We start from the raw sequence: 26999 nt of genomic DNA, 5'->3' as shown, positions 1-26999 counted from the left end.
GAAAGGACAAGAGGGGTGAATAGAACGTGGAAAGTTTCCTGCATCGGTGCTTCTGTGTTCTTTTCTCTCTGCCTTTCTTCTCATAGCCCCGGCTGGTCGTGGCAGATGGCCGTTCACACTGAGCCTGGTTCTGCTCGAGGTTTCTTGTTGTTTTCCTCTCCACTGTCGCTACATGCATACTCAGTATTCAGGTCAATGACTTGATCCAATCTGCTGGGTTTCCTTACACAGAAAACTGTTTTAACCAACCTGTCTGGAGGATTTGATTGAATCTAACTTTGTAAAATGCGGTTGTGAGTTGGCACTATAAATACAATTTAATAAATCAGAGAACCTTTGCATAACGGGATGGAGAATAATCGTGTTTGAGTGCAGCTGGTTGTTCCTCGTTAAACTCCACGTCTTTCCTGAGTGCGTGGGAACCCTGCGTCTGCCAGGAAGAATCAGCCGTGCGGTACAGTATGGTAGTACAATATTTATTTTCTGTTTAAGTGTTACATGTTGAGCAAGAAACGTACAGTTGTCTTCAGCCACAAATTGAATGCAGAGATAAAGACCGGTTCAGCAATGCATGGAACACAAGAGAACCGGCCGACTCAATTATACATATATATACATAATGCTTATGTACATATACTGTTGTTGCACTGGACTTTAGAAGATCTGAGATGACGCTGCTGCAGAGGTTGATGTGAAAAAGTAAAAACCACCTTCAGACGGAGACAGACAGAGACATGCTGAAAAAAAAAAGAAAAGAAAAAAAAAAAGAGAAAGAAACGACAGCAAAGGATCACAGAAAAAAGAACGAAGAGAAACCTTAATGAAAGCGATTGGTTTAGCAACCCTGCTGCAGGAATGCACAAACAACCACACACCCACGCTCACGCACACACACTCAGACACATGCACACAGTGTTCTCATGAAGCTGGATCCACAGGGCCGAGTGAGAGAGTCTCTGACGGGTCCGAGACGGGCGTCGGTCGAATCATCGCCTAGCAGCAACAGGATGGTCAGACGAGACAGATTCTTCTGGTGTTTTTGGTAGAGTGGCTGCAGTATGTACAGTATAAACTTCTTGTTCTCTCTCACACACACAAATCAAGTCTTCCCTGTCCTGTCTGCTGTAGTGGGGCTTTTGGGGGACACAGTGGGGTTTGGAGGGGCCCTGCAGAGTTAAGGGGGGAGGGTGGAGACAGGGACTGGTGGTTCGTGTCTCAGCAGCAGCCTCCTGAAGAAGGCTTAACAGTAGTTCCTGGACCCAGGTTCAAGTTGGGCTTATCGCCCCCTCCGGCCGTGGCTCCAGGGCCCATCCTCTTCTTGATCTCAGCGGCCATGGTCATAAAGGCCTGCTCCACGTTGGTGGCGTTTTTGGCGCTGGTTTCCAAGAAGGGGATTACCAGAGAGTCTGCAAACTCCTGAAACACAGAGAGCTGGGTTTAGCTTCTGCTCTGCTCTCCTGTCTGTGTGCAGGGAGAAAGGAGAGCGAGACAAAAACGGCAAACCAGGAACAGATGAGAGAAACATGAAACAGACACCTCACACTTCTAAAGGACGCTTTAGCCAAAAGCAACCCACAGCTAAGCACAGGGTGTCATAAAACCTCCTTAACGCGAAAACTGCTCCAACTCAGAAGACCTTCTCACCCACGATGTGCAGACCATGAGGAGGGAGGACACAAATGTGCTGGTCACAACTTTCATCCATTTTCTTAACCTACAGACTTTCATCCAAGTCTTTAGACCCTTTAACTTCAGAGCGGCTGGATTCCATGCTCACCCAGACCTGGTAAACATTTAAACCAAATTCCAAACTTCTTCACTCTTTTCCAGAACCCTCCATTGCTCCACTTGATGCTACCGGTTATCTCCTCAGGTGCTTGTACTAGACGTTCCAGCACCTGGGATCATTTCATTTGCATCGATAGTCTGCAAGTCCACCAAATTCTATCCAAATCAGAGCTGAGCTTTTTTTGTCAGAGGGTGGAACGGCCCTTACAGACTTCCAGTTTCTAGGCAACCTAACGTTTAACAATCACCTTTATTTGACATTGCAACTTCTGTACATTCTAATGAAATGTTTGCAGTTAACCCATTCCTTATAGAGGAGAGGGCTGGCACCGGGCAGCACCGGGGGAGCATTGTGGAACTAAAGGTCCTGCCTAGGGACCCAGAGTGGTGGTCTGCAGGATTTAAACCAGGCCTCTCATTGACTCCATGCAATCTGCTGGCTTTCCTTAGAAACGCTGTAACAAATTAGTCTGGATGATTTGACAGATTTGACTTTGTAAAAGGCCGTGAGATGACGTGTTGTGAGTTGGCGCGATAGAAAGAAACTGAACTGAATATTGTGACGAGTCCTTTTCCTGCTGTGTAAACCAGCAGCGGTGGCTGGAAGCAGCTGAAAAATCAGACAGGGGTCCCCTGCTCTGCACCATCACCACATCAGATTCCACTACAATCTCATGGAACTACTTCTGCAATGTCCTTTTAACTTGTCAGTCTGGAATAAAAGGTCAATAAAACCAGCAAAATGTACCAATCTAAACTGGTTTGTCCTTCTGTCAGACACTCTGCCTTTGGAGCTCGTCCATGAGGAGGAGATTTAAAAATTTCCAAATCTCCAGCCCCCAGATACCAACGCTAAATGAGTGGCTTGATATCATATATGATATAGTCAAGCTAGAGAGAATAACATTTAATATCAGATCACGACAAGACAGATTTGAGGAAAAATGGAGTAGGTGGATTGAGTCTCTCACAACTATAAAGGGAAGAGTTCATTTAAATCTGATGCAAATGGTGGTTGTGATGTATTTTCATTTATGTACATCTATGGCACAGCCCTTGGGTTAGATGTTAGGGTTAAATGTCCAAATCTCTGAGCAGACGTGGAAAGCTCCAAGCCTGAGGTACCAACCTTGGCTGTTGTGTAATCCACCACCTTCTTCGTTGTCAGGTCGCACTTGTTCCCAACCAGCAACTTGTTGACATTTTCACTGGCGTAGCGGTCAATCTCCTGTAGCCACTGCTTGACATTGTTGAAGGACTCCTGAGACAGGGAGCAGACGAAGGTTAGCACCGGCCCAGCAGAGACACGGCTGTAGAGAAGCTGCTCACACCCCTGCAGCGACACCCGGCACACCGCTTTAGGCGCAAACAGGAAGCCGGGAGTGCCTCAACACAGGCCTGTCTGGGCGGCGCGGGAGTATCAACAGCGTACAGTCTGATCCCATCGCTCAGTACGCTGGACAAAAGTATTCACACCCCTGGTATATTTTTCCCTTCATTTTGGTATTTCACAATCCCAAACTGCGCTGGATTTTAATCTGGATCTTGTGACTCATAACTGCCAAGTAGAAGAGAAGGGAAGCTTTACTCTTCTGTTTTATATACATTTAACTGTAAAGTGAGGTGAACATAGCCCCCTGAGTCAGGCCGCTGTAGAACCACCTTTGGCTGCAGGTTCTCTACCAGGGCGGCTTTGAACTCCTACAGACGGACATTGGTGTCCTTTCTCTCTTAAGAAGCTCAGTCACAGTGGAGGAACATCTGGTCTTTCCAGATTCTCGTTTGGACTGTTGGTCTTGACTTTGACTAGGCCACTCTAACTGCTGACTCTGCTTCCATCTAAAGCATCCCATAATATCTCTGACTGCATGTTTAGGATGGAGACCCTCCGCCCCAGTCTCGGGTCTTCTGCAGCCTCCAACAGCCTACAGCAGTGGTTGAGGGCCGGTGTCCTGTGACATTTAGATGCGCCTCTGCTTCCTTCAACACACCTGGCTCCAACATGAGCTCTGCAGCAGAGCTTGACTGGACGCTAGTGAGCTAGTTTAACCATGGCATTCAGGTGTGTAGGGCAAGGGGCATGTCTTAAAGTTGCAGGACACCGGCCCTGGAGGGTGCGAGTTTGAGACCGCTGGTCTACTGTTTGCTGCGCCCCCTACAGGTCTCGAGCTGCCATATTCTATCCGTGTTGTTTTCCTGTCTCTTAGGTTCCTTGGTTTCATGACGCCGGTTGTTCTCTAATGTTCTCCAAGCAACCTCTGAGGCCAGAGACATAACCGGGTTTCTGACAGCAGTCCACTACTCAACAAGGGCCCCTTCCTCTTGAACGTCCAGCTGGGACAGCTGCCACGCCACCCTCTGCTGCAGCCGTCCAAGCCGGGGATGTGCTGGTGGTGTGGTGTTGGACTCACCTGGTCTGTGACGTCGTAGACCACAATGATGCCATGAGCGCCTCTGTAGTAGCTGGATGTGATGGTGCGAAACCGCTCCTGTCCCGCCGTGTCCCACTGTGGAGTGACAGACATGGAGATAAGCACAGGGAACATTAGCAGGCGCTTTTCTTCTCCACTTCACACGGAAAGCCTTTCACATAATGCGTCAATAAAATGTTTCAACACGCCCACGCCAAGCCTTTAGATTCCTACATGATAAAATTCTAATTAAACGAGATTATTTAGAACCATGTTTTCAAAAATGAGCAGAAACGACACAAACAGTTTGAGTCCAAAGTGTAATTACTGAACAGCGGAGTTAGCAAGATTAATGACTCAGCAGAATATTCTACATTGCTACTTCTGTTATGATCTTTCATCAGTTTAATCATATTTTCACCCTTACACCCCCACACACACGCAATTCATCACGAGCAATAGATATCTAATCTTTTCAACTGAGATGAAATGAAAGAAGCACTTAGGAAGAGTTATGCGTGAGCATGTACTGCTGGGAGCCTTTAACCGGGAACATCTGCCGGCTTTTAGCTGACAGCTAACCCCGGCCTGCAGGCCTGCTAACCGGGTCCTCGGTGGGACAGCTGCTCTGCTTCTACAAGCTGATGGTTCAATGAGGCAGGCAACTTATTTTAATTTTTTTTAAAACAGATACTTCCGTCGTATTACATTTGTATGTATTGAGAGACGCTCGTCTCATACTCAGCTTCACCGTTAAAAGAAACTGATGTTAAATGGAAATAGGCCAACGGTGCGGGTCATTTTGAACCCAATTGCATCAGTCATCAGCGTACAGACATCAGAAATTCCTCAACAGCAGCAACACAGGGTTGACTTGCAGCTCTGCTGGTTGGTCCAACCTGTTCCTGAACCGGTTCCTTTAGGGTTTGGATGCATTAAAGGCAGAGGAACACGTTGCTGCTGTTAGCTTGCAATGCTAACTGGAGTTAGCTTGGTCACTTGTGGCAACCCCTACTGCTTCTCTATAGGGGAAGCTGGACTTGCTGTCATTAAATCCATGTTCTGGCTTTGGGAAGGAGGTGGAACGTCACGTTCTTCTCTTTACAGTTCTGCCAAAGACAGACGCTCTGATTGGCCACAGCGTGGGATCGTAAACGTTCTGGGGCCTTTTGTAATTGGCTAAAAACTGAACATGTTCCTGACGAGAGAGAAACGGTACACTGGTCACCATGGAAACGGCCTGTGACGTAAATACGGCAAAGTTCCTGTTGAGACCATCTGAAATTGTGTAGAATCGTGGAAAACTCCTCCATGGCCGCCTCCAGCTAAACAGAAGAAAGGATGAGCTACAGGAACTAGCCAATCACATCCAGAGGAAAGCGGGAGGCTACTTACGATCTGAAGTTTGATGGTCTTCCCATCTAGTTCTATGGTTCGGATTTTGAAGTCCACACCGATAGTGCTAATGTAGCTTTCTGTGTATGTGTCATCCTGCAGAGAGACAGGGGATCAGTCACACGGTTCACACATCCTGCTTCCTGCTCTCAGTCTCCAAACATGCTCTGAAGGTGGGATGGTGGAAAACTCACCGCAAATCGGAGGAGGAGGCAAGACTTCCCAACACCAGAGTCACCGATCAGGAGCAGTTTGAATAAATAGTCACTGTGAGGGAGGGGACAAAGAAGCGGTTAGCAGATCCTCCCAAAGTGTTGGCTGGGCTAGTTAAACATTACCTGCTGCTGCCAGCAGCCTCTGAAGCCATTCTTCTTAAAGTCACACACCCACCCTTTCATTTCCAGGTCAGCTCCCAGAGCGGCTGACCCGGGGAAACAGAACCTCCCCTGCAGCTGAACTCTACGGAGCCATGACCCCTTTCCAGAGCAGGTCCAGTAAAGCGGACCGTACAACAGAAAGAACCGGGGCAGCCGAGACAGAAGCAGCCCGCTTTGGATCCGCCTCTGGTCCTGTTTACTGGGGTCATGTGACCGTACAGTTACAGCGGTTCTGTGACCCATCCCAGTGAGACCAGCAGCCCTGAACACCCAAGCCTGTCCAGTACCCACTGGTACCGTTCACAGCCTGCTGACTCAAAGGAGCCCTGAACGTTCTCAGCAGAACCGCTCCAGCAGCTCCGCCTGTCAGTGGACAGGCTGGGCGTCACAATGCAGCCAAAGGTTGTCGTACAGTCATGGCGTGCAGCGCCGACACGTCACAACACTCCCAGTGCCGTGCATTCCCCGCATGCCAATAAAGCCCCGAGCCGCTGCAGGGACCCATACGGCCCTGCAAGCCCACGCCCGGACTAGACTTTAGTCACCTGGACGCTAAAACAGGAGACGTTTCCTGATCGATCCAGTCTTAATTTTTCCTCGGGTCTGTCCTGATTCTGATCGGCAACAGAAGCAGAGGAGTGAGGAAAACACGGGTAAAGGGCAACCGTTGATGTCTCCCTAACATTTTCTCACATCTTGCCGTCCTGGGGTCGACATGACCACCGCTCCCGCTCCACCCGGCCGCCCAAGGCCCCGTCCCGGCTCAGCAAGGCCCTGCAGCCAACAGCCGTTTACCAGCGGGACCACACAGGAAGCGGCTCTTTCCTAATACCGACTTTATGCCAGACGTGCAACTGTAGAACCTGCTGGTTTCCTCTTTCTGTTCCAGTGAAGCGGAGGATGAGCGGGGACGCACCAAACGGACCTGAACAGCACACGGTTCAGCTGAAGGCCTGCTACTAAGCCCATTTCTCCTGGGAGCCCATCACCTGGGAAAGATGGCTGCTCCTATGCAGTACTGACCACTCACTGTTCTACAGAACCTTAGGAACCAAGCCACAAAGAGCAAATACAGCAGACTGAGGGGAATCTGGGTTTAAACTGGACCCAGACTTTCTTTTATACGCCTTCTCTGTGCGTGCCGTCGCTCTCTGCTCGGCGTCAGTTCTCGTCTAATTCGGCCTCAGAACCATCCTGGACCAGATCTTCAAACACGTGGGGTAAAAGCAGGCAGACCGTCAGCAGAAGAGTTGCTGAGGTCACGTGTTTTGGACTTCTCCGTCCATCCAGAACCTTTATGAATGGCAGCCCAGAGAAACAGGAAGCTGAACCGAGCGGTTACTCAACACTGCTGTGAGGAAATCCAGGGCCTGTCCTGTGACATGTGACCCACACATGACTGGAGGCTGAGGAGAGGCTGCCTGAGTGCTGGCAGAGCACGGATCACTTTACAACACCACACACAGCTTAGAACCAGTAATCCTGGTGTAAACGCCGCACTGCTGCTACAAAACCTGCTGGACCGGACCAAAGGGGCGTAAGGAAAGCACTGACATGAGCGTCCCCCATCAACAACCGGCCCAGGCAACTAGAACCCTACAGAACCTGAGCTTAGCTTTGTAACCTGGACCTGACTAGATCAGACTGTGATCCAGTTACAGGCTGAACCTGAACTGGATTATCTCACAGTTTTAAAGGATCCAGCTTTAGTTTCAAAACAATCCGGTACAGGTTTGACCGGTCCAAGGCCCGGGGATGTTAAGGGAGACCGGAGTTCCCTGAAAAACTCACACAGCTCAGCCCATTTCACTTAAAGAGTGTGGAACCACAAACACGATCCGGTCCAGTCTGGGCAGGTTGGCAGCTCAGGTTTCCAACCGTCACCTGACCTGTAAAGGTTGGCTAACATTTGAAAATGTTCTCTGGGGTTTCACTAGAACAGCACCGATGCGGTTCTTCCCGGCCGCTCGGCTCCAGGTTAACTTCTCGGGGACTGGGTCACGGGAAAGAGACACTAAGAGCATCCCACCGCGTCTCCAGCCAGCTCACAGTACCTGCTGCTGGCTCAGCCAACCACACACCGGAAGCCGGTGCAGGAGATCTTACTTTGGATCTACACGCCTGACTTTTAGGTCACTGATCGATCGAAGAGGATCCCCGGAGGTTCAGCTGACTCCCACCTCCAGCTGATGAAACCAGAAACTTTGTTTTCTAGGAACCTGTTCCGAGTGAGCGCCCCTCCGGTCCAGGTCTGATCATGCTAGGCTAGGCTAGCTGCTGCGGCAGGGCTGATCGAGGGGCTTCAGGTTCACATAGGAGCCCGATCGGAGGCTCCCTCCCCTCACACTCCTGTGCTGCGGTTTGATAAAACTGATCAAACCCAGCAGAGACGCCAGCTGCTCCTACCACACGACTCCAGCCTGGAGGAGCTCTGGTTCGGCATTTAGCCCTAGGAGAGAACCAGGGGCAGCCTGCAGCCGCTCGTAGCGGACAGCAGACACAGGACCACCGGGAACCAGCCGTGTTGTCCGCGGAGGCCGCGGTCAGCTGACGGTCCACGTCCTCCCCCCCCCCCCCCCCCCCCGCGCTCCTCACGCATTCCCCAGCCTCATCCCGAGCTACCCGGCCAGCGCCGAGCTAGCCCGGCTAGCAGCGCTTCGCGGGGCGTACTTACTATTCAGGATTCATGGTCGACTCGTAGCGTCGCCGTCCGCACACAACCAGCGCTGTCTACTTGGGGAGAAAAAACGGGGGCGACGACCAGCTTTGTACCGCTCCCCGAAGCGCGATCCGGCTGCCTGTTTTCTCAGAGAAAAATCCAAAATGGCCGCAGCTTGAACCAGGAAACGGCTAACATCAGCCAGCTGTTCGGGGAGGAGGAGGAGGGTAGACAGAGCCAAATGCCTGATCTGGTTCGAGGTGTGTCGCGCAGACGTGTCGGTGGTTGTTTGGCGGGGTGGTTCGGCTGAAGGAAGCCGCGGCTGGGAGGAGATGAGTCGCGTGCTGGCCCGGTTCAGCTTCCGATCTTACTGCAGCAGCGGAGGGTCGAGCTCAGCTCAGCCCCGGGTCTGACCGGAGAGATGACATCATTTAGTGAAACGTGGCAACGCAGAGGCAAACTGCACCTCTTACACTACTTCCGGTCCTGGACTTCAACCTAAACCCCGACGAGCTGCTCTTCCTGCCCGATAAAAGACTAAATGAGCGCTTTTATTGAGGAGTCCACCCTTCGGTCAAACTCCACCGACTTGTAGTCACGCTGACCCGCGGGTCCGTGGACGGGTTCACGCAAGCTTCCACTCTGACGGCCTGTTTCACATTAAACACGTTCTGCTGGATCCCTGCGGCGATACATGTCTGACATCCACCATACAGGGCTGTGGAAAAGTATTTACCCCTAAACACATTTCTTCCCCCCCCTCACAGTTGAATATTTTAGATCATCAGACCAATCTTAACAATCAGACAAAGACAACCTGATTAAATGGAACAATGCGATTTCAAATGGTCTTTTCAATTATTAGGGAAAAAGAGCTATCCAAATCAACCTGTGGAAAAGTAATCACTCCCTAAGCCAGGGGTGTCCAAACCTTGTGCACCTTGGCCAAAATCACCAAGTTGAAAGTCCTCAGAGGCCATAAATGATAATTTTTTTTATCTTTATTATTATCTTTATTTTTTTTAAGTTTAATGAGTCAGTGCACTAATGTGTGGATTGTGGCCTTACTTACTTATTAAAATAAGAGCATAAAAAGAAAGAGGAAAAAAAAACATACCTAAAAGTTAAACTCAGTTAACACATTTGTCGTTAAAACAGCCAATCCTTAGAAAGATACACAAAAGATCCATATACCTGCATTTGCTGGAGAGCCAAATTTGTACCATTCTTCAACTGATCAGTACCACACACCCAATAACAGGCTGCTCCACTCATGGCAGCACCTGCCATGAAGTGTTCATGATAACTGATGAATCTTTAACATCACTGTGGAGGGATTTAGACCTGCTCTGCTTTACTAAATTGATTTCATTCGAGCACATTAGGTCTACTGGCATGAGCCGCCTGATTAGGGTTACACCCCAGTAACTTAGATTTAGGTCTGGACTTTAAATCGGCCAGTCCAGAATTCATATGGGGTTTTTCACCAGTCAAGATGGGCTTACTCGTGTGCTTTGGGTCATCGCTTTGCGGCAGAAGTGAGCTTTAGCTTAAGGTCACAAAGTGATGGTTGGTCATGCTCCTTCAGGATTTTCAGTTAGAGATCAGAATTTAGGGTTGCATCAAGTCATCCAATCCCAGACCATCACCCTAACACCACCACGTTTGGATGCCAGGAAGATGTTTTTCTGAAACGCTGTTAGTTTTCCTCCCGATGTAACGGGACACACTTCTTCTAAAGGTCCACTTTTGTTTCATCAGTCCACCAAATATGTAACCAACAGGCTAAGATGTTTTTGGGCCTTTTTGTTCTTTTGGGTCAGCAAAGGTTCTGGTCTCTCCCATGAAGGCCATTTTTACACTTACACCAGTTTGTCTTGTTATTGTTGAATAGGCCTGCATCGCTGTAGATGTTCTAGGTTCTTCTGTGACCTCCTGGATCAATCGATTGTTGAGCTCCTGGAGTAATATTTGGTTGATTTATCTTTGTCCAATATTAAGATTCATTTGATGATTGAAAACATGCTTAAAAAGGCAAAACCAGACAAAATCAGGAAGGGGGAAAACATTTTTACAGCAACGCATGTCTTCCACCTATGGCTAAAACTAAAATGTTGTAAAGAAAGATTCAAATAAATGTGTATTTTATTGCAGAAACATAATCTCACTCTGAACAGGAAAAGAAAAACCCTGGCTTTTATTTCAGGACATCTGGTCAGTGGGGAAAATTCCATGTTAAATAAGCGCTTTTAATAAAATCAGTGATGGAGCAATTATTTATACATCAAGCAATTCTCTTAAAATAAATGAAACCAAAGCATTTTAAATCCATCCTTTACTTTTTTAAATGATCAGGGTTTCTAGGAGCCTCTGGATAGTATTTCATAACTGCCTGTTTCCCTGGGGTACATATATGAGGGTACACAGAGGTCTGTTGAATCACTTTGTATTAATTGACGCCATATAATTAAAGTGAATCGAAGTGAATCGAAGTGAATCTGGATTCTTGTAAGCCACTGACCACTGGGCTGAACAAGGACTCATATTTATCCTCCACTGAGCTCAGTGAGCAGATCACTGTTGCTGAACTGCAGCAAGGAGCAGCATTTTGGAGTCTCCATGACAACCATTAGACTATTTCCATGACAACCCGTTGTTTAGGACTGCCTATAGCCTTTTCTGTCCTACCAACCCAGGTGGAAACATGTCGTTTGTTTTTTTTAAAGACTTTACCTGGAACTGGGAGCTTTGGTCAAAGAAGACCTTCAGTAACAAAGACTCCAGCTGAGTTTGGTGTGAAATAAACTATAAATATGTGGAAAAGCTCCGTATGCCCACTGTTAGGTGTGGTGGAGGATCTGTGAGGCTGTGGGCTATTTCTCTTTCAAAATATAAATGAACCATCTTAAAAAAAAATATTATAACATATCTTACAATACCACGTGATGAAATGATATAAGGAAATCTAGTTAACAGTAAAGCTGTTTAATCAGATGAGGTGGTTCAGGGTCATTTGATTAGAATGCCTCCTGAGGTGTTCTAGGCTTGTCCATGGAGACATTGGGGGAGGGGGGTTATGCAGGCATATTCCTTAAGTTTAAAAATGCATTCCCATGAGGCCCCGTTTTTCAGATTAATTCTTAAAAAACAAACAGTCCTTTAGGAGTAATTAGGGCCGTGTATCGGTCCTGATTCCTGAATTATAAAAATGTCACTTGTGCCTTTGAAAGCATGTTGTAGAGAACAATTAGAACTGTTGGAAACAAGTCAGAAAACAGGTAAAGTTGTCCCTTTCAAGGTCTGTCCTCAAACCGGAGTTCTTAGGTTCCAGCAGAGTTCTGCTCTTCTCCCGACTGAACAGAACTGTGGTGAGTGGACAGGTCCAGGGTGTCCATAGCTGACAGGATGGAGGAGAAGAGGTGGTCTGAGTGTGTCTGCAGAGCTCCAGACTGCCTCTCAATGAGCAGCAGTGTGTCTCTTAAAACTGCAAGGAAAGAAAGAAGACCAGCCAGTCACACGCTGCAGGAACCCTTTAATTAAAACACTTTTTATTTCAGGGGTAGTTGAAAAGACTGTGTGTACAGCACTCACAGGGAGAGGTGCCGTTGATGCAGCTGAGAAGATGCTGTCCAGCATGCAGAACACAGGCGGTCAGGGGCTGATGGCTGCTCACCTCCTTCTGAAAGCTCTAAAAACACATTGGGAAACCGCATGAAACTGGAACTTGGGGTTGCTGGCATAATTCTGCAAAGTGAGATCCTTCTTATTTGGGTTTTTTACTAGAGATGGACCAGATCAGAACTTAGTGGCCAATTTTCGCTTACTGTTATTTGTAAAGATTTAACCAGCCAGTGCTAATTTTGGCTAATTCCCATTTGTCCTTAAGAACCACATTATGAGGAAATGAAAAAGAACGACATTCAAATGATTTTTTTTCTGAGCCTTCCTGCTGTCAGCGGCCAATTATTAGTTGTATTAGGCTCAGAGGAGGCGTTACTGCATCTATGAGAGAGCAGATGCTATAAAACAAGGTTCTACCATCTTCTTAAAACACACAATTACTGAGTAGAGTTTTTAAACTGTCTTCAGTATCTTATGTTGGCTTTAAGTATGTTAGCATAGTTAGCATGGCTAGCGTTACTTAATAGGCAGACTCCGTTGTGTATTTCCTTTCCAAATGAAGCATGTTCTATAGCCTAGAGGCTGAAACATCAAAAGGAAAACCCGAGCATCTTTGCCGTACTTCTGTTCAGCCTTCCTGTTATCAGCTGAAAGCCTCGGGATCTTTCACTCTCCTCCAGCCTCAAGGAGCCACAAACATGTTTTAGAAATATATATATTTTTTTTATTAGCTTCTACATCTGTGAACCTTGTTGACTCATTAAACTGGTAACTAACAATATTGTTTATCAATTAACACAATTCTGGCCATCCTTCAACCATTTCTTAGCAAAAATGTAAACTGTGGCAGAGTGAGTCTCTCTCCAATAGTCAATGGTAAGGAGTTCCACATCCCTGTAGCTTTAACAGAACAACTGTTTAGTCCAAATGCTGAAGATCTGAAGTTTACAAGAGCGTCTCCTCTGGAGGAGGAAGGTGTTGTTCTCCGCCCTGCTTCGTCACGTGATTTTACAAAAACGTTCGACCGCTTAAACCACCAGAGCTGAGCTGAACTGAACTGCAGGACTGGGGTTCCACAAATGCATGACACATCTCCGCTTTTCCAATCTAAACGCGGCCATCTAAATCCTGTCCAATCACAGTACAGTAGTCGGTTTGAGAAAACGTTCTGCCCAGACATTGTGTCGAGAACAAGTAGGGAGACACCTCAAAGACAGGACTAAGAGAACAAAATGATATAATTTGCTGCGCGAGTGAGACAAATTGTCTGTTTTATGTAGCGGCCTTTAATTACAGAATGTTTGCACCATGTTTTTAACTTTTTTAAAACAAAAGAACAGAAAATACACACAGCGTCATGGATGATGGCTGTGTAAACAAACAGAAGCCTGTTTGCCGATGCCCAGGTATCCCAAAATGCAGTGCGGTTGTTACGTCATACTTTCAAACCCCAAAGAACAACTCATGTAAAGCGTTGGATGAGAAAACCCAACTCTATGAGGAACCGTTTTGTCCCTAAATCCCACATAGAACGTTGCAGAACCACACTACCTCGTACAGACTGAAATATTCCCCTCTTCAACATTCCAATGATGTATAGGTATGTTTTTAACCGTTTCCTGAATGCTCAATAGTTACCTGATAGTCAGCCAGAGAGGACTTCACACTGTCTATGTCCCCAGCAGGAGCCGCAATCTCCTCCATGCTCTTTGAGAGGGCATACAGCTGCTGGATGAGCAGCTCCAGCTGTGAACAGAACACCTGGAACATACACAGCATTCACTGCACACTTTCTATCATATATACAATGAAGATTATAAACCAAAAGAGTTCAAATCTATTGGCTTTTTCTCCAGACTCCTTTAGGCCCAATTATTTTAAATGCTGTCCCACAGTTAAAGACTTATTGGAGAAGGTCCACAGACTTCCTAGCGCGGCTGTACATCATTGCTCAGTGAATCAAAGGGAGGCTGGGGAACTGCAGCTACCTGGATGTGTTTCATCAGGGAGTCATTCTGCTCCTGGCTGCCAGGCAGGGTGGGGCCGGACAGCTGCTTCACCAAACACTCCCTGAGTCCAGCCAGACACAGTCCTCCTCCTTCACGGTCCAGACCGGCACCAACACTGTTCCTCAAAGTCTCAGAGTCCCTCACCCCGCCTGCTGCTGAGAAACAAAAGCAAAACAAGGAGAACGGATGGGCGATGATAAGAAGCATGTGTGTAGCCAGTTATTGAAAGTACATAAATACCTATGTGAGCGGCACTTCTCTGCACACTCTCATTTGAATCCTGTTTGTCCTGCACCACCTCTTTAGTCTGCCCTCCTGCACCAGGTTTCTGGGGAAAGGTGACGGAGGACAGGATGGAGGAGGTGTCCCGGTTCAGAGATGTCCAGCTGGGTGGGCTTAGCTGGGCCGTCACCTCCCTGACCTGCTCCCAAGGTAAGGCGAGGTGAGTTTACTTGTAGCACATTTCAGAGACAAGACAAGTCAAAGTGCTGTGCATGAACAGAACATAAGAAAAGAAAAACAGAGAAAGTACATTGAGGTGGCACAATAAAAGCAGGTAAGGAAAAGTTGGACTACAACTTTAACTAATGGTGTTTGAGTTAACAGTTTAAGAAGAACATTAAGAGGCAAATCTAAACAAAAATGTTTTTAATCCTGATTTAAAGGAACTCAGGCTTTCCACACTTTTACAGTTTTCTGGAAGTTTGTTCCAAATAAGTGGAGCATAGGAACTAAATGCTGCTTCTCTGTGTTTAGTTCTGGTTCTAGGTATGTGGAGTAGACTGGAGCCAGAAGACCTGAGTGGTCTGGAGGGTTGATACACTGATAACAAGTCTGTGATGTATTTAGGTGCTAAGCCATTTAGGGATTTATAGAATAACAGAAGGATTTTGAAGTCTATTCTCTGAGATACAGAGAGCCAGTGTAATGACTTCAGAACCAGTGTCACCCTGGTCCCTTCATGTTTCAACAGGTCACTTTCCCATCGTCCTGAGCCTAGACCCCCCCATCCCCCCCTCAGAGTTTCTTAGCAAACTCTGAGGGGGAAAATGCCACTTAGTGGCATTTTCTAAAATGTGCCTAGGGGCGGGATTATCGTTTTACATGGGGGTGAGTTACACTTAGTGGCCGGTATCTCTGTGGCTGGTTGCGCCTCACAGTGTACAGCTTGTAGATTTAATTATGTATTACTGTTTCTGATCCTTTTAGCTTTGTTCTTTTGGCCCAGTGTTAGCACAGAGATTTTATAACTGTCTCCCATCGAGGGCCCAAGCTTTTCCTAGAAATGATCACTTTGGACAAAGTTACCACTAGGGCCCAGTGTGTATCACATGCTATTTTCCTAACTAAGCAAATCCTGGATGGTAGGAAGGTTAATGTTCCCCCCTGCAGACCTGATTGTTCGATGTATATCCCACAGTGATGGATCTGCACAAGTAATTGAATTAATCAATTTATTAATTAAACCTAACAATGTTATTATAACACATGAACACAATAGCACTGTGCGGCTTATAAAACGTATTTTATTATAATAATTATGCTTCTCCTTTTTTGAGCCATCTGGTTTGGAAGTTGGCTGCTTCCTGTCTGGACAAAAAGGGCGTGGCCAAGGGCGGAGGATTTTGTAAACAGCCCAGCAGGACCGAGGGTTTGGTTAGTTGGGTTATTTTGTGCCAAGTTAGTACTGATATTGTGCGTAAATAGTTTCAACAAACCCGTATATAAGTTACCCCCCTGTGTCTTTGTCTGTAGGCCAGCCTGGTGAGTTATGTAAGCAAAGAAAAAAAATATCATGAATATAGGTAGGAGACAGGGAAGGCAGGAAGGACATAAAGAAACAAGGACAGAAGCAACAAATGAATGTAGGACAGAGGAAGGAAACAAGGAACTACAGAACATCAGAAAGGAGAGACAGAAAAGGAAATAAGGAAGGAAGGAAGGAAGGAAGGAAGGAAGGAAGGAAGGAAGGAAGGAAGGAAGGAAGGAAGGAAGGAAGGAAGGAAGGAAGGAAGGAAGGAAGGAAGGAAGGAAGTGTATATCTAGACATTGGAAAATCAAGAACAGGGATGGGGAAGTAATTACTTTCAGTTTGGTTCGTATAGTTTTTTTTTTTGCTTTTTTGTGGCACTGGTGCACTTTGAAAGTAAATGAAGAAGTGGGGATGAGAAAGATGTACCAGACATGTGGTAACGGTCTGGAACCCGGCATGACCACGTCGAGGACTGAGGCCTCCGGACATGGGTCGTGCCCTCTACCTCTAAATAGTTTTTCACCTTAACAAATGACATCTGAAACTAGCATTTGGTAATTACTCGGGTTATCTTTGTCTCATATTAACACTTGTTTGATTATCTAAAAGCGGGACATAAAACGGAAGAGGTGAGTAAGAGGGCAGATACGTTCTGGCAGCATGGTGGATGTATGAAGTTTAACTCCTTAACAACCAGAACTGCTCAGTCTCCCGATCATCCCACAGGACAGCGGTACACGTGACTATCCGCTGCACCCACCTGTCTGGACAGCTGCTGCAGCTCATCCAGCTGCTCCGGAAGAGGCCAGAAATCCTCATCCACGTCTCCACCAACCCATCTGGGCCGTGGGAAAAGGGTGGTGGAAGGGGTGAAAGCGGTGGAAAAGGAAGAGGCCACTGCATGGTGCTGATGATCATAGCCATCCCTGGTCCCAGCTCTGTCCGTCCTGCAGTCCAAACTGTCCAGGGACAAACTGATGCCATTGGAAAGGGAGAGTGGTGTACTGCAGGGTGGAACATCTGAGGTTCTGGGGTGAAGCTGCCGGTCTGGTGTCCTGTACTCGGCACACAGGGAGCTTCTGTCTCGGCTCACTCCTTCTCCGCTGTCAGAAGCGTCCAACCCTGACAGGCTGGCAGAACTCCAGAAGTGGTCCAATTCAATCCCTGAGTCCTTCGTGTTCGGGTCACTCCTTAGAAGAGAGTCTGCTTGTAGCTCGGAGCGGTTCCACTCACTGGTGACGTGTCCCGGCCTCAGAGGGTACGTGTAGTCCAGCAGCGCTTCATACTCTTTGTTTGGATTCCAAGCAGCGGACTTCCTGTCTGGAGAAGGAGGCAGGGCTTTAGGAATGGCACAGGCCCAGTAGTCTACCTGGAAGGAGCACCCAGCGTTCTGCTTAGAGTTCCCCCCGGGAGAACTTGGCGTTGCCCCTTCCACACCACTCCCTTCACTGGGTCTGAAGTGGGTCTGGCTCGGTCTGGGGTGCCGTGAGCGTGGAGTGTAGGTCGGATGAAGGACTGTGGAGGTCAGCCGTGGCCTCAGAGGAGGATTTATACTCTGGACCTCAAGAACCGAACTTGAGAAGCTTCGCTGAGCTGATCTGCATTGAAAAGGCGATCCTGTAGTGGGCTTTCTGTGGCACAGCCGGGCCTGAAGTTCTGGAACAGTCAAGGGTGAGCTGGGTTCTTCTCCAGAGGCTGTGGGAGGTGAAAGGTCACTTAGAGAGAGGCCATGGCTCTCTGGGAGCAGAGTCTGCGCTGGTTGGAGCTGGTGCCTCATGTTGGCGTCTTCTCCTGAAGGCTCCTCCTAAAGGGCAGGAAAAACAACGCAGAGGCGTCACAAAGTATAACCTAACATGATGTCCCAGAGATGTTCTGTTGGATTTACGTGATTAACTAATTATCTGATTAAGCCATCACACATTTTGTTGTCAACAGAATAATATTAGAGCTTTTGAAGCGTCTGGGAATGATGGCCTAACTGTGTGAGACGTTAAAGCTTAAAGAACATCAGCCAGTTCATTGCCTCCAGCTTTGAGCACCTGTCCTGGGACATCACCAGGACCGGATTATTCTGTGGGCTGAGCCCATTTAAAACAAAAAACAAGCACAACAGCACCTGGCAGCATCCTTCATGGCTGATGTTCTCTTTTTCAGAACAAACCAGGAGGTTTCCCAGACTGCCGTGGAGATACTGTAGAAAAGCTCCATGTTTGGAGAACTCAGCATCGACGCCTCATAGCAGCTGGGAAGCTAGCTGGTGTAGAGGTGATGATTGGGGCAGCAGGATGCTGTTTCCAGGCACAGCAGAACCTCTGCACAAGAATGACTAACACTAATGTCTGCGAAAGTCAAGAGAAAAGTTGAAAAGAGCGGCCAAGACTGGACTTCCTGCGGCAGCCTGAGAATCCAACCTTCCACGCGAGCGGCCGCTCATCTTCTACACGGCCATCTTTAGGCTGTCTGGTGTTCGTCTATCACTGTGTGCTTTTGTTCGTCGCAAAACAGGACAGGTCCAAGGACCTACCCTCCATACAGGTCTAGAGTCAGAAAAAGGCAGCAAAGATTTCTGCAATGCCCTGCTTAGTTGCACCCATTTCTTCCTCATTTCTTTCCCTTTCTAGCCCCACAGAGGGGAAACCTGTCTCTGTGTTTAACTCATCCCTCGTGGAGCAGCGTGCTACCGACATGGGGAGCAATCTGTGGCCAGGGGTCCTGCTCAGGACGGACCGGATTTATAACCGGCAACCTTTGCAGCATCTCTAAGATCCCACAGTACTGTTTATATAGATTTTAACAAGGAAAAAAAACTTTTTATTTCCCAAAGATTGTTCCATTATTTACATTTAAATGCCTTCATTGACAGCAAAGTGGAACCTGAGTCAAATTCCTTGTTTGTGTTCACAAACCTGGCCAATAAAGTTGTTTCTGATTCAAATTTTTTCCCCAACAAAGCGTCAAGTTAAAGTCTAACATCGGGTTAATGGACTTTTTCAGGCGTTTGTGCAGGCTGGAAGTCAGGAATCAGATGGAAGGCTGGGGCTCGCGGTTTCCCTGCGTCTTACCTTCGCTGTCTCTACCGTTCTAGAGGATTCTCAAAAAGCGTACCCTGGAAAAAAAATCTCAGGAAACAGTGTTTTCAGTCGGGGGACCTTGGTGGGACATCAAACTGAAAAGACTGACCCTAAAAGTGTTTCCAACTCAAAGACGGTGATGACCCGTAGAGGAACAAAAACAAACAGCCCTTTCTCTCTCTCACCTTCTCTGGAAGCTTCTGGGGCCGGCTCTTTAAAATGGACCCATGGCTCTCCTCGGTGAACAGCGGCTTCCTCTCCACGTAACGTCTGTCCGTCAGACAGCGGCTCCTGGCGGCTATCGTCACGTTTTTACTGCGCTGCCCATCGCCTCTTGCCTCAGCTGTGTCCGTCCCATCGGCTTCTGCAGTCAAACTTAAGAATCTGCTGCTGTGCTTAAATGCTGAGAGACGCATCCTCCATCCCTGGCTATTTTCATCCGAGAGCAGAAATGGAGGGGGGGGCTCCTGTAGCCAATGCAAAAAGAGCTTTGGTCAGCAGTAGAAAATCTGAAAAATGCTACACGATATTGTTTGATGGTTTGTTTTTGAGGACACTGAGCATTCTATGGGTGCTGCTGCCTGTCTGCAGGGGCCGTTGGCCGAGAGCCGGGTATACCCTGATTAGGGTCCAGTCCATCACAGGGGCCCCTTCTATTCCATCTCATGGCGGACTCCCATGGCTCCCTGAGGGCCACTGATTTTATCTGCATCCAAGCTGGCAGCCGGAGATCCTACAGAGGTTAGGATGTGGTGCCTCCATGTTTCAAACACAGCTGGGATATAAACTGCAGTCAGAATTGTCTGGTGGCTCAGTGAGTCCTCGAGCGTCTTTGTTTCTGTTGGGTCACTAAGCAGCAAGCCTGTGGAGCCTCCTGGCAGGTCCAGGCGCTGTAATGATATGTTGCTGCTCACCTGACTAGTCTCATTAAAAGTGCATGCGTAGAAGCCACTGTGTTCACTGCACCACCCAGGAAGACTAATGTTTGCCCAGGGCATGTTCTAGCAGCCGCAGGATGCTCAGAACCACGGACACCACATGGCCAAACATGGAGAGACCTCATGTACGTTTAAATGGCAGTAAGCACACACCATCCAGATGTATGAAACTGCTGTTTGGTACATGGGTTTGGTGCCCCCTCCTCTCATAAAATTCAGGCTGGTTTCCATTCCTCTTCCCTTTTGTTTCCTGCCTTATTTGGTCAAGGTTAGCTCATCTTCCTGTCAGACTATGTTCTGTTAATTTCTTAATATTTGCCAATTTTCTTATAGATACAAGTACGTTTTTTTAAACTATTTTTTCAAAGTAGGCTGACAGGAAAGGGGGTTTGAGAAAGGGCGGAAAACATGAGGTAAAGGACCTCAGGCTGGAATCGAACCCAGGTCAGCCGTGTCGAGGACTGATGTGTACATGGGTCATGCTCACTACTCCTGCAGCATTGGAGGACGCCCAGTGGGGGGCGTTTTAAAAGTATTTGGGATCTTTTGTGTCAGAGTAAACAGAACCGACCCCCAGCAATGCCTGTGGTGAATGATTAAAAGACCCCTGACCTAAAGGCTTCCTCCTCTTCAGAACTACCTACTTGTACATAATCCCACCATCAATCTGAGCCTAGCCTTTCACCATTCAAGCTCACCGATCACCAAAAACAAAGAAGCTCAGACCAGATCTGAAGTACTCTGGGAAAGGTGACCAAGGGGCCATGGCTTGTCGTAGACAGCATTCTATTCCAGTTCGTACCGTGAAACTCTGGACCGCTCCATTTCAGGGCTAAATATTGCGTTCCTCTCTTCCGTCTGCTCGCCCACAAAGCCTGTGTGACATGGGTGCTGCCATCTGTAGCCAGAGATCTGCTTAGGGTCTCTGTGGATGCAGCCCTGCATCTTGGGGCTACGTTGGCATGGACAATAATACTTTCAGTCAGAAGGTGGCGCCAGACACTAACTAGATAACTGGTTCAGCTGATGAAGGACACAGAGGTATGCCCAGAAGCGGGAACGATTGTTTAGGTTTGGCACTAAAACGCAGAAGCACTGCAGAAAAGCAGGAACCTTGTTGCGGTGCGTTTGCCAGCATCCTGGTTGGGCCCCGTCCACACGGAGACCAGATGAGGTGTATATGCAAAGTTATTTTGCTGTAATCCACATGGATCCGGTGTACAAGGAGTTTATGAACAATCATTTTTGAGTGGAAAACTTTCAAGGCATTGGTTTCATGTCTTTGTGTGTCAATGCGAGCCACGTGTCTTCTGAGGCGATGACGTTGTAGTGTCGCCATCCTCTCTTGAACCTGCATGCGCCTCACTCCCACAAATAACAAACATGGTGCCGTTCTGTGTTGTGTTAATGCTAAGGCAAATGTTGGCTTTGCTATGGCTGTTACAGCTGAATCTACTGCTCATCAGAGAACCACATGAACCACACGCTTTGGGATCCACCTCGGAGAAGAACCGGCTCCATCCGAATATGTCTTTTGGGCAAGGACTCTAGCCAAAACGGAAGTGTGTCAACACTTGCCATGATCAGTGTTGTCCGAATAGTGCAGTTAGTAAGGAAGGAGGTAGGAAAAGGAGCCTGTATGCTTCCTCTCATTGCTCCTTTAGCATAAGAACCTTGCGATGTCCCTTGCTATGTCTAAGGAGGTATAAGCAATCCCACAATCCTTTGTGTGACATGACGTATAAGCAAAGCCCACCTCATGGAAATTAACAAAAATGGCCAGAGAGCAGAGAGCGCACACTTTGCTGGGCGATAATTTAATAACACTATATATCGATCGCTTCTTGTGACTCTCAGCCATGTTCAAAGTATACGGTGAGAGCAGCAGAGCTACAATCAACGGCTAACTGCTAGCCTAGCCGCTAAGCTAACTGGATACATAAACATCAGAAGTGTGCATGCACAGCCAGCAAGCGGACACTCAGAAGGAAAGAGCACGGACAATGGTGTGACGTGAGCACGTCAGAATGATTGGCATGAGGGACAACCAATGGACAAGGTGATTCCCCTGACACATAAGGGACAGGGGGGGGGGGAGTATATAACGTATATGGGTGAGAACAGGAACAAAACTGACAAATTCATGTACTTTGGACAGAACGGCAGAGATTGGTTAGTCTTTACAGGTTTGCAGCTCCCACAGAGAACAGTTTTCACCTCCTTTTTGTGAATACATAATGTATTAACTACTTTTAGGATGAAAGGCCATTTTATCCAGCATAATAAACAGTGTTTCTAAACAGGACCACCAACTACTTACCTGACTCCGCCAGATGTATTTGCTCCGCATATCCATCTGGAAACCTTCCGTTGAAGTAATTTTGGGAAGGGGCGAAAATGCTGGTTAGCTGATTGGCCTATGTTGGTGATAGACGGGCCAAATAAACCAATCAGATTCGTCGTCGCTCTGTTACGAGCGACAACGAAAACACAACCACAAGCCAAGCTACTCTTGCTGCTGCAGGTAAAGGCTCATTAGCTCAGCAAAGAAATACTCTGTAATTCCGATAAAACTTGCTCGATAGCCACGCTAACGCTAGTTTCATCGGCTGAAGCCGCCATGTTCTTTAGACTGAACTGTCGCGCTTCTCGTTGCGTCACACCTCAACCCGCCTCAAAGCCAACGCTGATTGGACGTTCGTTTGGTGAACGGCTCCAAATTTTCTTTAACGGAAAGTAGCCAGACTGATCTGCGAGTGAAACCTTGAAAGCTCGCGAGATCAGGATGGTGTCACGAGGATAACCAACTACAGCTTCAACTCAGAGGTATTAAAGGGGGCCTGAATTCACTCATGCCACACTTTTCAGATTTCTGTTTGTAAAAATAAAAAAAAAGTCTTAAACCATTTGTTTTTATGCTGCACTCTCTGACAGACTCCATCACATCCAATCTAGAGGGTAGAAAGTGAAGACAGAAGCTTGTTAGAAGACGAGGACATGTCTGTTGTCTAAACCAGTCCGCCTTCATGCATCTGCAGAACCAACTGTGGCTTTGTTCCTGTCCACAAACCCACCCTGTGGAGACGGGACCACGGTACCAAGCGACACCGCTAACACAAAGACTGGACATTTATCCGTGTCTCGGTCTGGATAAACCCGGCAAGTCCATTCATCTGGGTCCCATCTGAGCTTAGAAGTTAGTTATCTGACGCTGCGGTGTCGGCGGCAGGCGTCCAGCGGAAGTCTCATCATGTCCTCTGTTAGCGCACAGAGAAGTGGACAAAGAAGAAGCCGGAGAGGAGAAAGTGCAGCTGGAGGAGCAGCCATGTTTAATTAGCCAGCAGCCAGCCCGGCTCTTTACCTGCTGTGGCGTCCGGCTGCTGCGCTCTTCTTCCCGGTAGATGTCGGCGCTCAGCCTCCTTCCTCCAGTCCGACCACAGCTCCGTGTCTGAGCTTCCGTCTCTCTCTGTCTGCTGCCGCTGTCCGCCTACACACCCGCCTTTTTCTCCAGCAGCCTTCTCTTCACAACACTACCGCGGAGACTAAATGAAAAACTTTTCCTTTCGATCAGATACATTAGATGGAGGGAACGGCCCTGGCAGCTAGAGCTAGTGTCATTTTAACTGACGGGAAAACAAAATGCACTTTTAGATTCTTATCAAGGAGCCCCGACTCTTTACTCCCCCCCTGTGGACAAAACAAGGAATGTAGAGAATGTCCAACAATGGGAATTAGAAGAGTGATAAACTAAAAGCTGTCTGTCCACGTTTTTCAGCTGAATTTGTAGTTTCCTGTCAGCCAAAGAAAGGTTTAATAGACTTCTTTGTGTCAGCTGACCGGCAGTGTGCAGCAGCAGCTGAGGGAGGGGCAGAGCTGTTGTTCTATGTGCTCCACACAGCCAGACACATTTCTAGGATTATCAGTGAATCCATGCAGGCGTCTTAGTGCAAACTGGATATAAAAATGTAATATAAGGAAAACATTTAGTGCATGAAATAACTTATCCAGACCTTGACCCTGGTAAAACCTCTAGTCTTCTTCATGAGGGCTGACAGGACGGGATGATGATAAAGGACACCAGGACTCACTCTCTCCTGGATCAGAACGCCATTATTATACAAAACCTTTAGCTGACCTTTATCTTTGAGTTGGAGCACATCAGACCATTAAGCAGTATAATTCTAGAACTGAGCTGCTCGTGGTGGCTGCATGTTGGAGTAGTAGCTTTGTTTCCATGATTATTTTTTTTTAGATATATAATTTTTGAAGACTTTCTCTTCTGGTGTTGGATGCTGGGAAGCTGGAAGGATTGTTTTCTGTTAACTTTTTTTTTTGTAATTTTGGGACATTTGTTAATTTGCATAACCCATAGAAACCAGTTTCTCATTTGAACTCACCAGAGCAGCTGTCCTTCTTGCTTTTTCTGGGGTCAGCAACCGCTACAATCCAAAGAGCCACTTTTACCCAGTCTAGCTAAATAAAAACTCAAATTTTACATGACCTTTTGAAAAAAAAAACAATTTAAATTTGTTGATAAATATCTACTATAGGAAATTTGTGATTTTTGAAGAACCCCCATTTGATTTCTACTTTTAGCTCACCAAGACCTCAGCTTGGTCATGGCTTCGCCTTATCTTAGTTAAAAGGTGTGATGGTAACTTCCTGGGTCTTAATGAAAATAAATGAGCTTAAATGGATTGGAAGGCTAAAATGAACTGTTCATCGCAGGTAATAAAGTTGAATCATGTCACTGTCGTGCTGTAGACTTGCTTCTAACCACAGATTATACTGTTAACATGAGCCAGAGTCAGAACAAATGCTTGAAGCAGGTGAAGTTTGGACAGAATCATCCTTTAGTTACATGTGGGACACCAGTTTCCTCATGTTAGTTCACTCTTCTGAATGTACACATATACAGTAAATATTTACACAGCTACACACTGTCTCAGTCTCATCTTCTGATGCGATAATCAGTGTCTTCTCTGACGCCGCTGCACAGGATCACACGCCATGTGGGAAAAAAGCAGGACTTCACTAGAAGTCCACACAGCGGCCCTTCCTCTCCCAGTCTCCATATCTGGTGGGCTCTGGACCCCGAGGACCACCTTTCTCCTTGGTTACAGGGTTTATGTTGTCAGGAAACTCTGCAGAAAAACAAGAAGCCAGTAAAGATCTCTTCCATTCATGTCGTGCTTTTGTTACTCATTCTTAGGACCTGATCTTTTCTTTAGTTTTCATAGGCTACAAAGATCTTTTTTTTTTATTATTAAATTAGCTGTTTAAATGAACAAATAGAGAAGGTACAATGTTTTCATTAGAAACAAAGAGGTGATTCTGGCTAACACCTAATTAAAAAAAAATGCAACACTCAGTTTCCGAGAACATTAGAATATGAGATTAGACCAATAAAAAGTCTTTTTAATACAGACAGCTTCTGTGCTGGGCTAAACAACCACGGAGACCACTGCTGACCGGGCGGTTGTTCAGCTAACAGTCACCATCAACCTCCACGAAAAGAGGAAGGCACCCGTAAAGCTGTTGCTAAGGACGCAGCTCAAAGACTGCTGAATCCACACATAACAAAAGAAAGTTGAGTGGAAGAAAAAGGAACACAAGCAACAGGGACGACTGCAGAACTGAGTGGATTATGAGGCCAAAGCCATTAAAGTTTTACGGAGATCCACAGAGAGTGGACAGCAGCTGAAATCAGAACTTCAAGATCCATCACATAGACAGATCCAGAACACAGACAACAACTGTCACAGTCCGCGTGTTAAACCCCTCCTGGACCAGATGTGGTTTGCTTTAAGATGAAAGCAGCGTTCGCATTTTATTTGGAGTCTGGAGGAAGCATGGAGAGGCCCAGAATCCGGGTTGCCTGAAGTCCAGAGAGACGTTCCCACAGACAGTGATGAGGACCAGGACTGACAAACACTGCTTTAGAGAATCTGTGGGATGTTGTCAAGAGGAAGAAGAGGAGACACCAGAACCAAAAATGCAGATAATTAAAACACCCTGGGCTTCCTGAAGACCCCAGCAGAACCACAGGCCACAGAGCCACAGGCTGAACTCCTTCATGCTGCTTGGATTCATGCAGAAATAACCGAGAACCAGTACTGAGTCCAGATACTGAACAGCAGGTCCACATGTCTGGACTACACATATTTCTAATGTTCTGATGTAATGTTCTAATTTTCTGACTGACTGACTGACTTAATGTTGGGTTTGTATTAAATGGAGGACAGAATTGTCAACATCAGCAGAATAAATACAGAAATCCCTCAATAAAATAGGTACTCTGCCAACAAATATGATACAAATGATCAATGTATAAAATATGGCCTGGGTTTATATCAGTGTTTCAACTGCTAAACAATTTTAAGTAAACAAAAAAGGAAAAAATATATATATACACACCGATTTAATAATTAATCAATAAGAATATGTTGTTATAACATTTTACTGATGCTTTTTATCTTCCTGCTGCATGGTAAGCATCTTATTGAGCCAATGATCTCTGTCTGCTGTTATTCTGCAGAACGAGCGGTTCCGGTCGGTTTCTTACTCTCTAGAACATCTTTGTTCTTCTCCTCCGGAAGGTCAAACCGGCCCTGCGGGGTTTTGGGCTTCCTCAGCGGCTCCTGGTCCTTCAGGGCTCCGCTGGCTGACCGCGCAGAGCCTGGACAAAGACAGCATGTTCACAGCAGAACCACCCGAACCTTCTGCTGGCATGAAAAGGCTCCCCAGCCAGGGACCCGGACCCATTACCAACCTGGAAACACTGAGTCCACCGCCGCGGTCCGAGACACGAGCCGTGTACTCGCTGACACGCATAACCTCAGGAATGACATGTTAGACGACAGAACCGAACCGAACCGAACCACAACCAACCTTCCAGTGAGACTGCTCGGAGGACTCTTACACAACTGTTGTGTTTGTGTCGGAGCGCGATTTCTACGTATAGCCGCCCGGTCATC

General features: G+C 47.1%; 3 protein-coding genes across 6 annotated transcripts; all 3 read right to left on the bottom strand.

Moving 5' to 3' along the window:
• Window positions 1-455: 455 nt before the first annotated feature.
• On the bottom strand, window positions 456-9099 carry LOC105917311 (ras-related protein ORAB-1). Its single transcript, XM_012852081.3, has 6 exons — window positions 8646-9099; window positions 5789-5861; window positions 5595-5690; window positions 4200-4295; window positions 2918-3049; window positions 456-1416 (listed from the first exon to the last, which is right to left on the bottom strand). The coding sequence occupies exons 1-6, from the start codon at window positions 8657-8659 to the stop codon at window positions 1216-1218; spliced, it is 612 nt and encodes a 203-aa protein (XP_012707535.2). The 5' UTR covers window positions 8660-9099; the 3' UTR covers window positions 456-1215.
• Window positions 9100-10782: 1683 nt separating this feature from the next.
• Window positions 10783-23802, bottom strand: cep68 (centrosomal protein 68). Of its 4 annotated transcripts, XM_021310329.2 has the most exons (9): window positions 23384-23802; window positions 23097-23279; window positions 19270-19551; window positions 16774-17817; window positions 14501-14681; window positions 14240-14415; window positions 13890-14012; window positions 12222-12318; window positions 10783-12114 (listed from the first exon to the last, which is right to left on the bottom strand). In XM_021310329.2, the coding sequence occupies exons 3-9, from the start codon at window positions 19498-19500 to the stop codon at window positions 11951-11953; spliced, it is 2016 nt and encodes a 671-aa protein (XP_021166004.2). In that variant the 5' UTR covers window positions 19501-19551; window positions 23097-23279; window positions 23384-23802; the 3' UTR covers window positions 10783-11950. The 4 variants fall into 4 exon arrangements, with proteins under 4 accessions (XP_021166004.2, XP_021166003.2, XP_021166005.2 ...); XM_021310328.2 differs by lacking the exon at window positions 23097-23279 and having other exon boundaries at window positions 23384-23801; XM_021310330.2 differs by lacking the exon at window positions 23097-23279 and having other exon boundaries at window positions 14240-14412; window positions 23384-23800.
• A 1050-nt stretch (window positions 23803-24852) lies between these two features.
• sdhaf4 (succinate dehydrogenase complex assembly factor 4) lies at window positions 24853-26999 on the bottom strand. Its single transcript, XM_012852072.3, has 3 exons — window positions 26795-26999; window positions 26588-26701; window positions 24853-25166 (listed from the first exon to the last, which is right to left on the bottom strand). The coding sequence occupies exons 1-3, from the start codon at window positions 26871-26873 to the stop codon at window positions 25057-25059; spliced, it is 303 nt and encodes a 100-aa protein (XP_012707526.2). The 5' UTR covers window positions 26874-26999; the 3' UTR covers window positions 24853-25056.

Source organism: Fundulus heteroclitus, unplaced genomic scaffold (assembly GCF_011125445.2).
Source record: "Fundulus heteroclitus isolate FHET01 unplaced genomic scaffold, MU-UCD_Fhet_4.1 scaffold_37, whole genome shotgun sequence".
Taxonomy (NCBI): Eukaryota; Metazoa; Chordata; class Actinopteri; order Cyprinodontiformes; family Fundulidae; genus Fundulus; species Fundulus heteroclitus.
The sequence above is the reverse complement of the archived record's forward strand: the minus strand, read 5'-3'. Positions and strand labels throughout refer to the sequence as shown.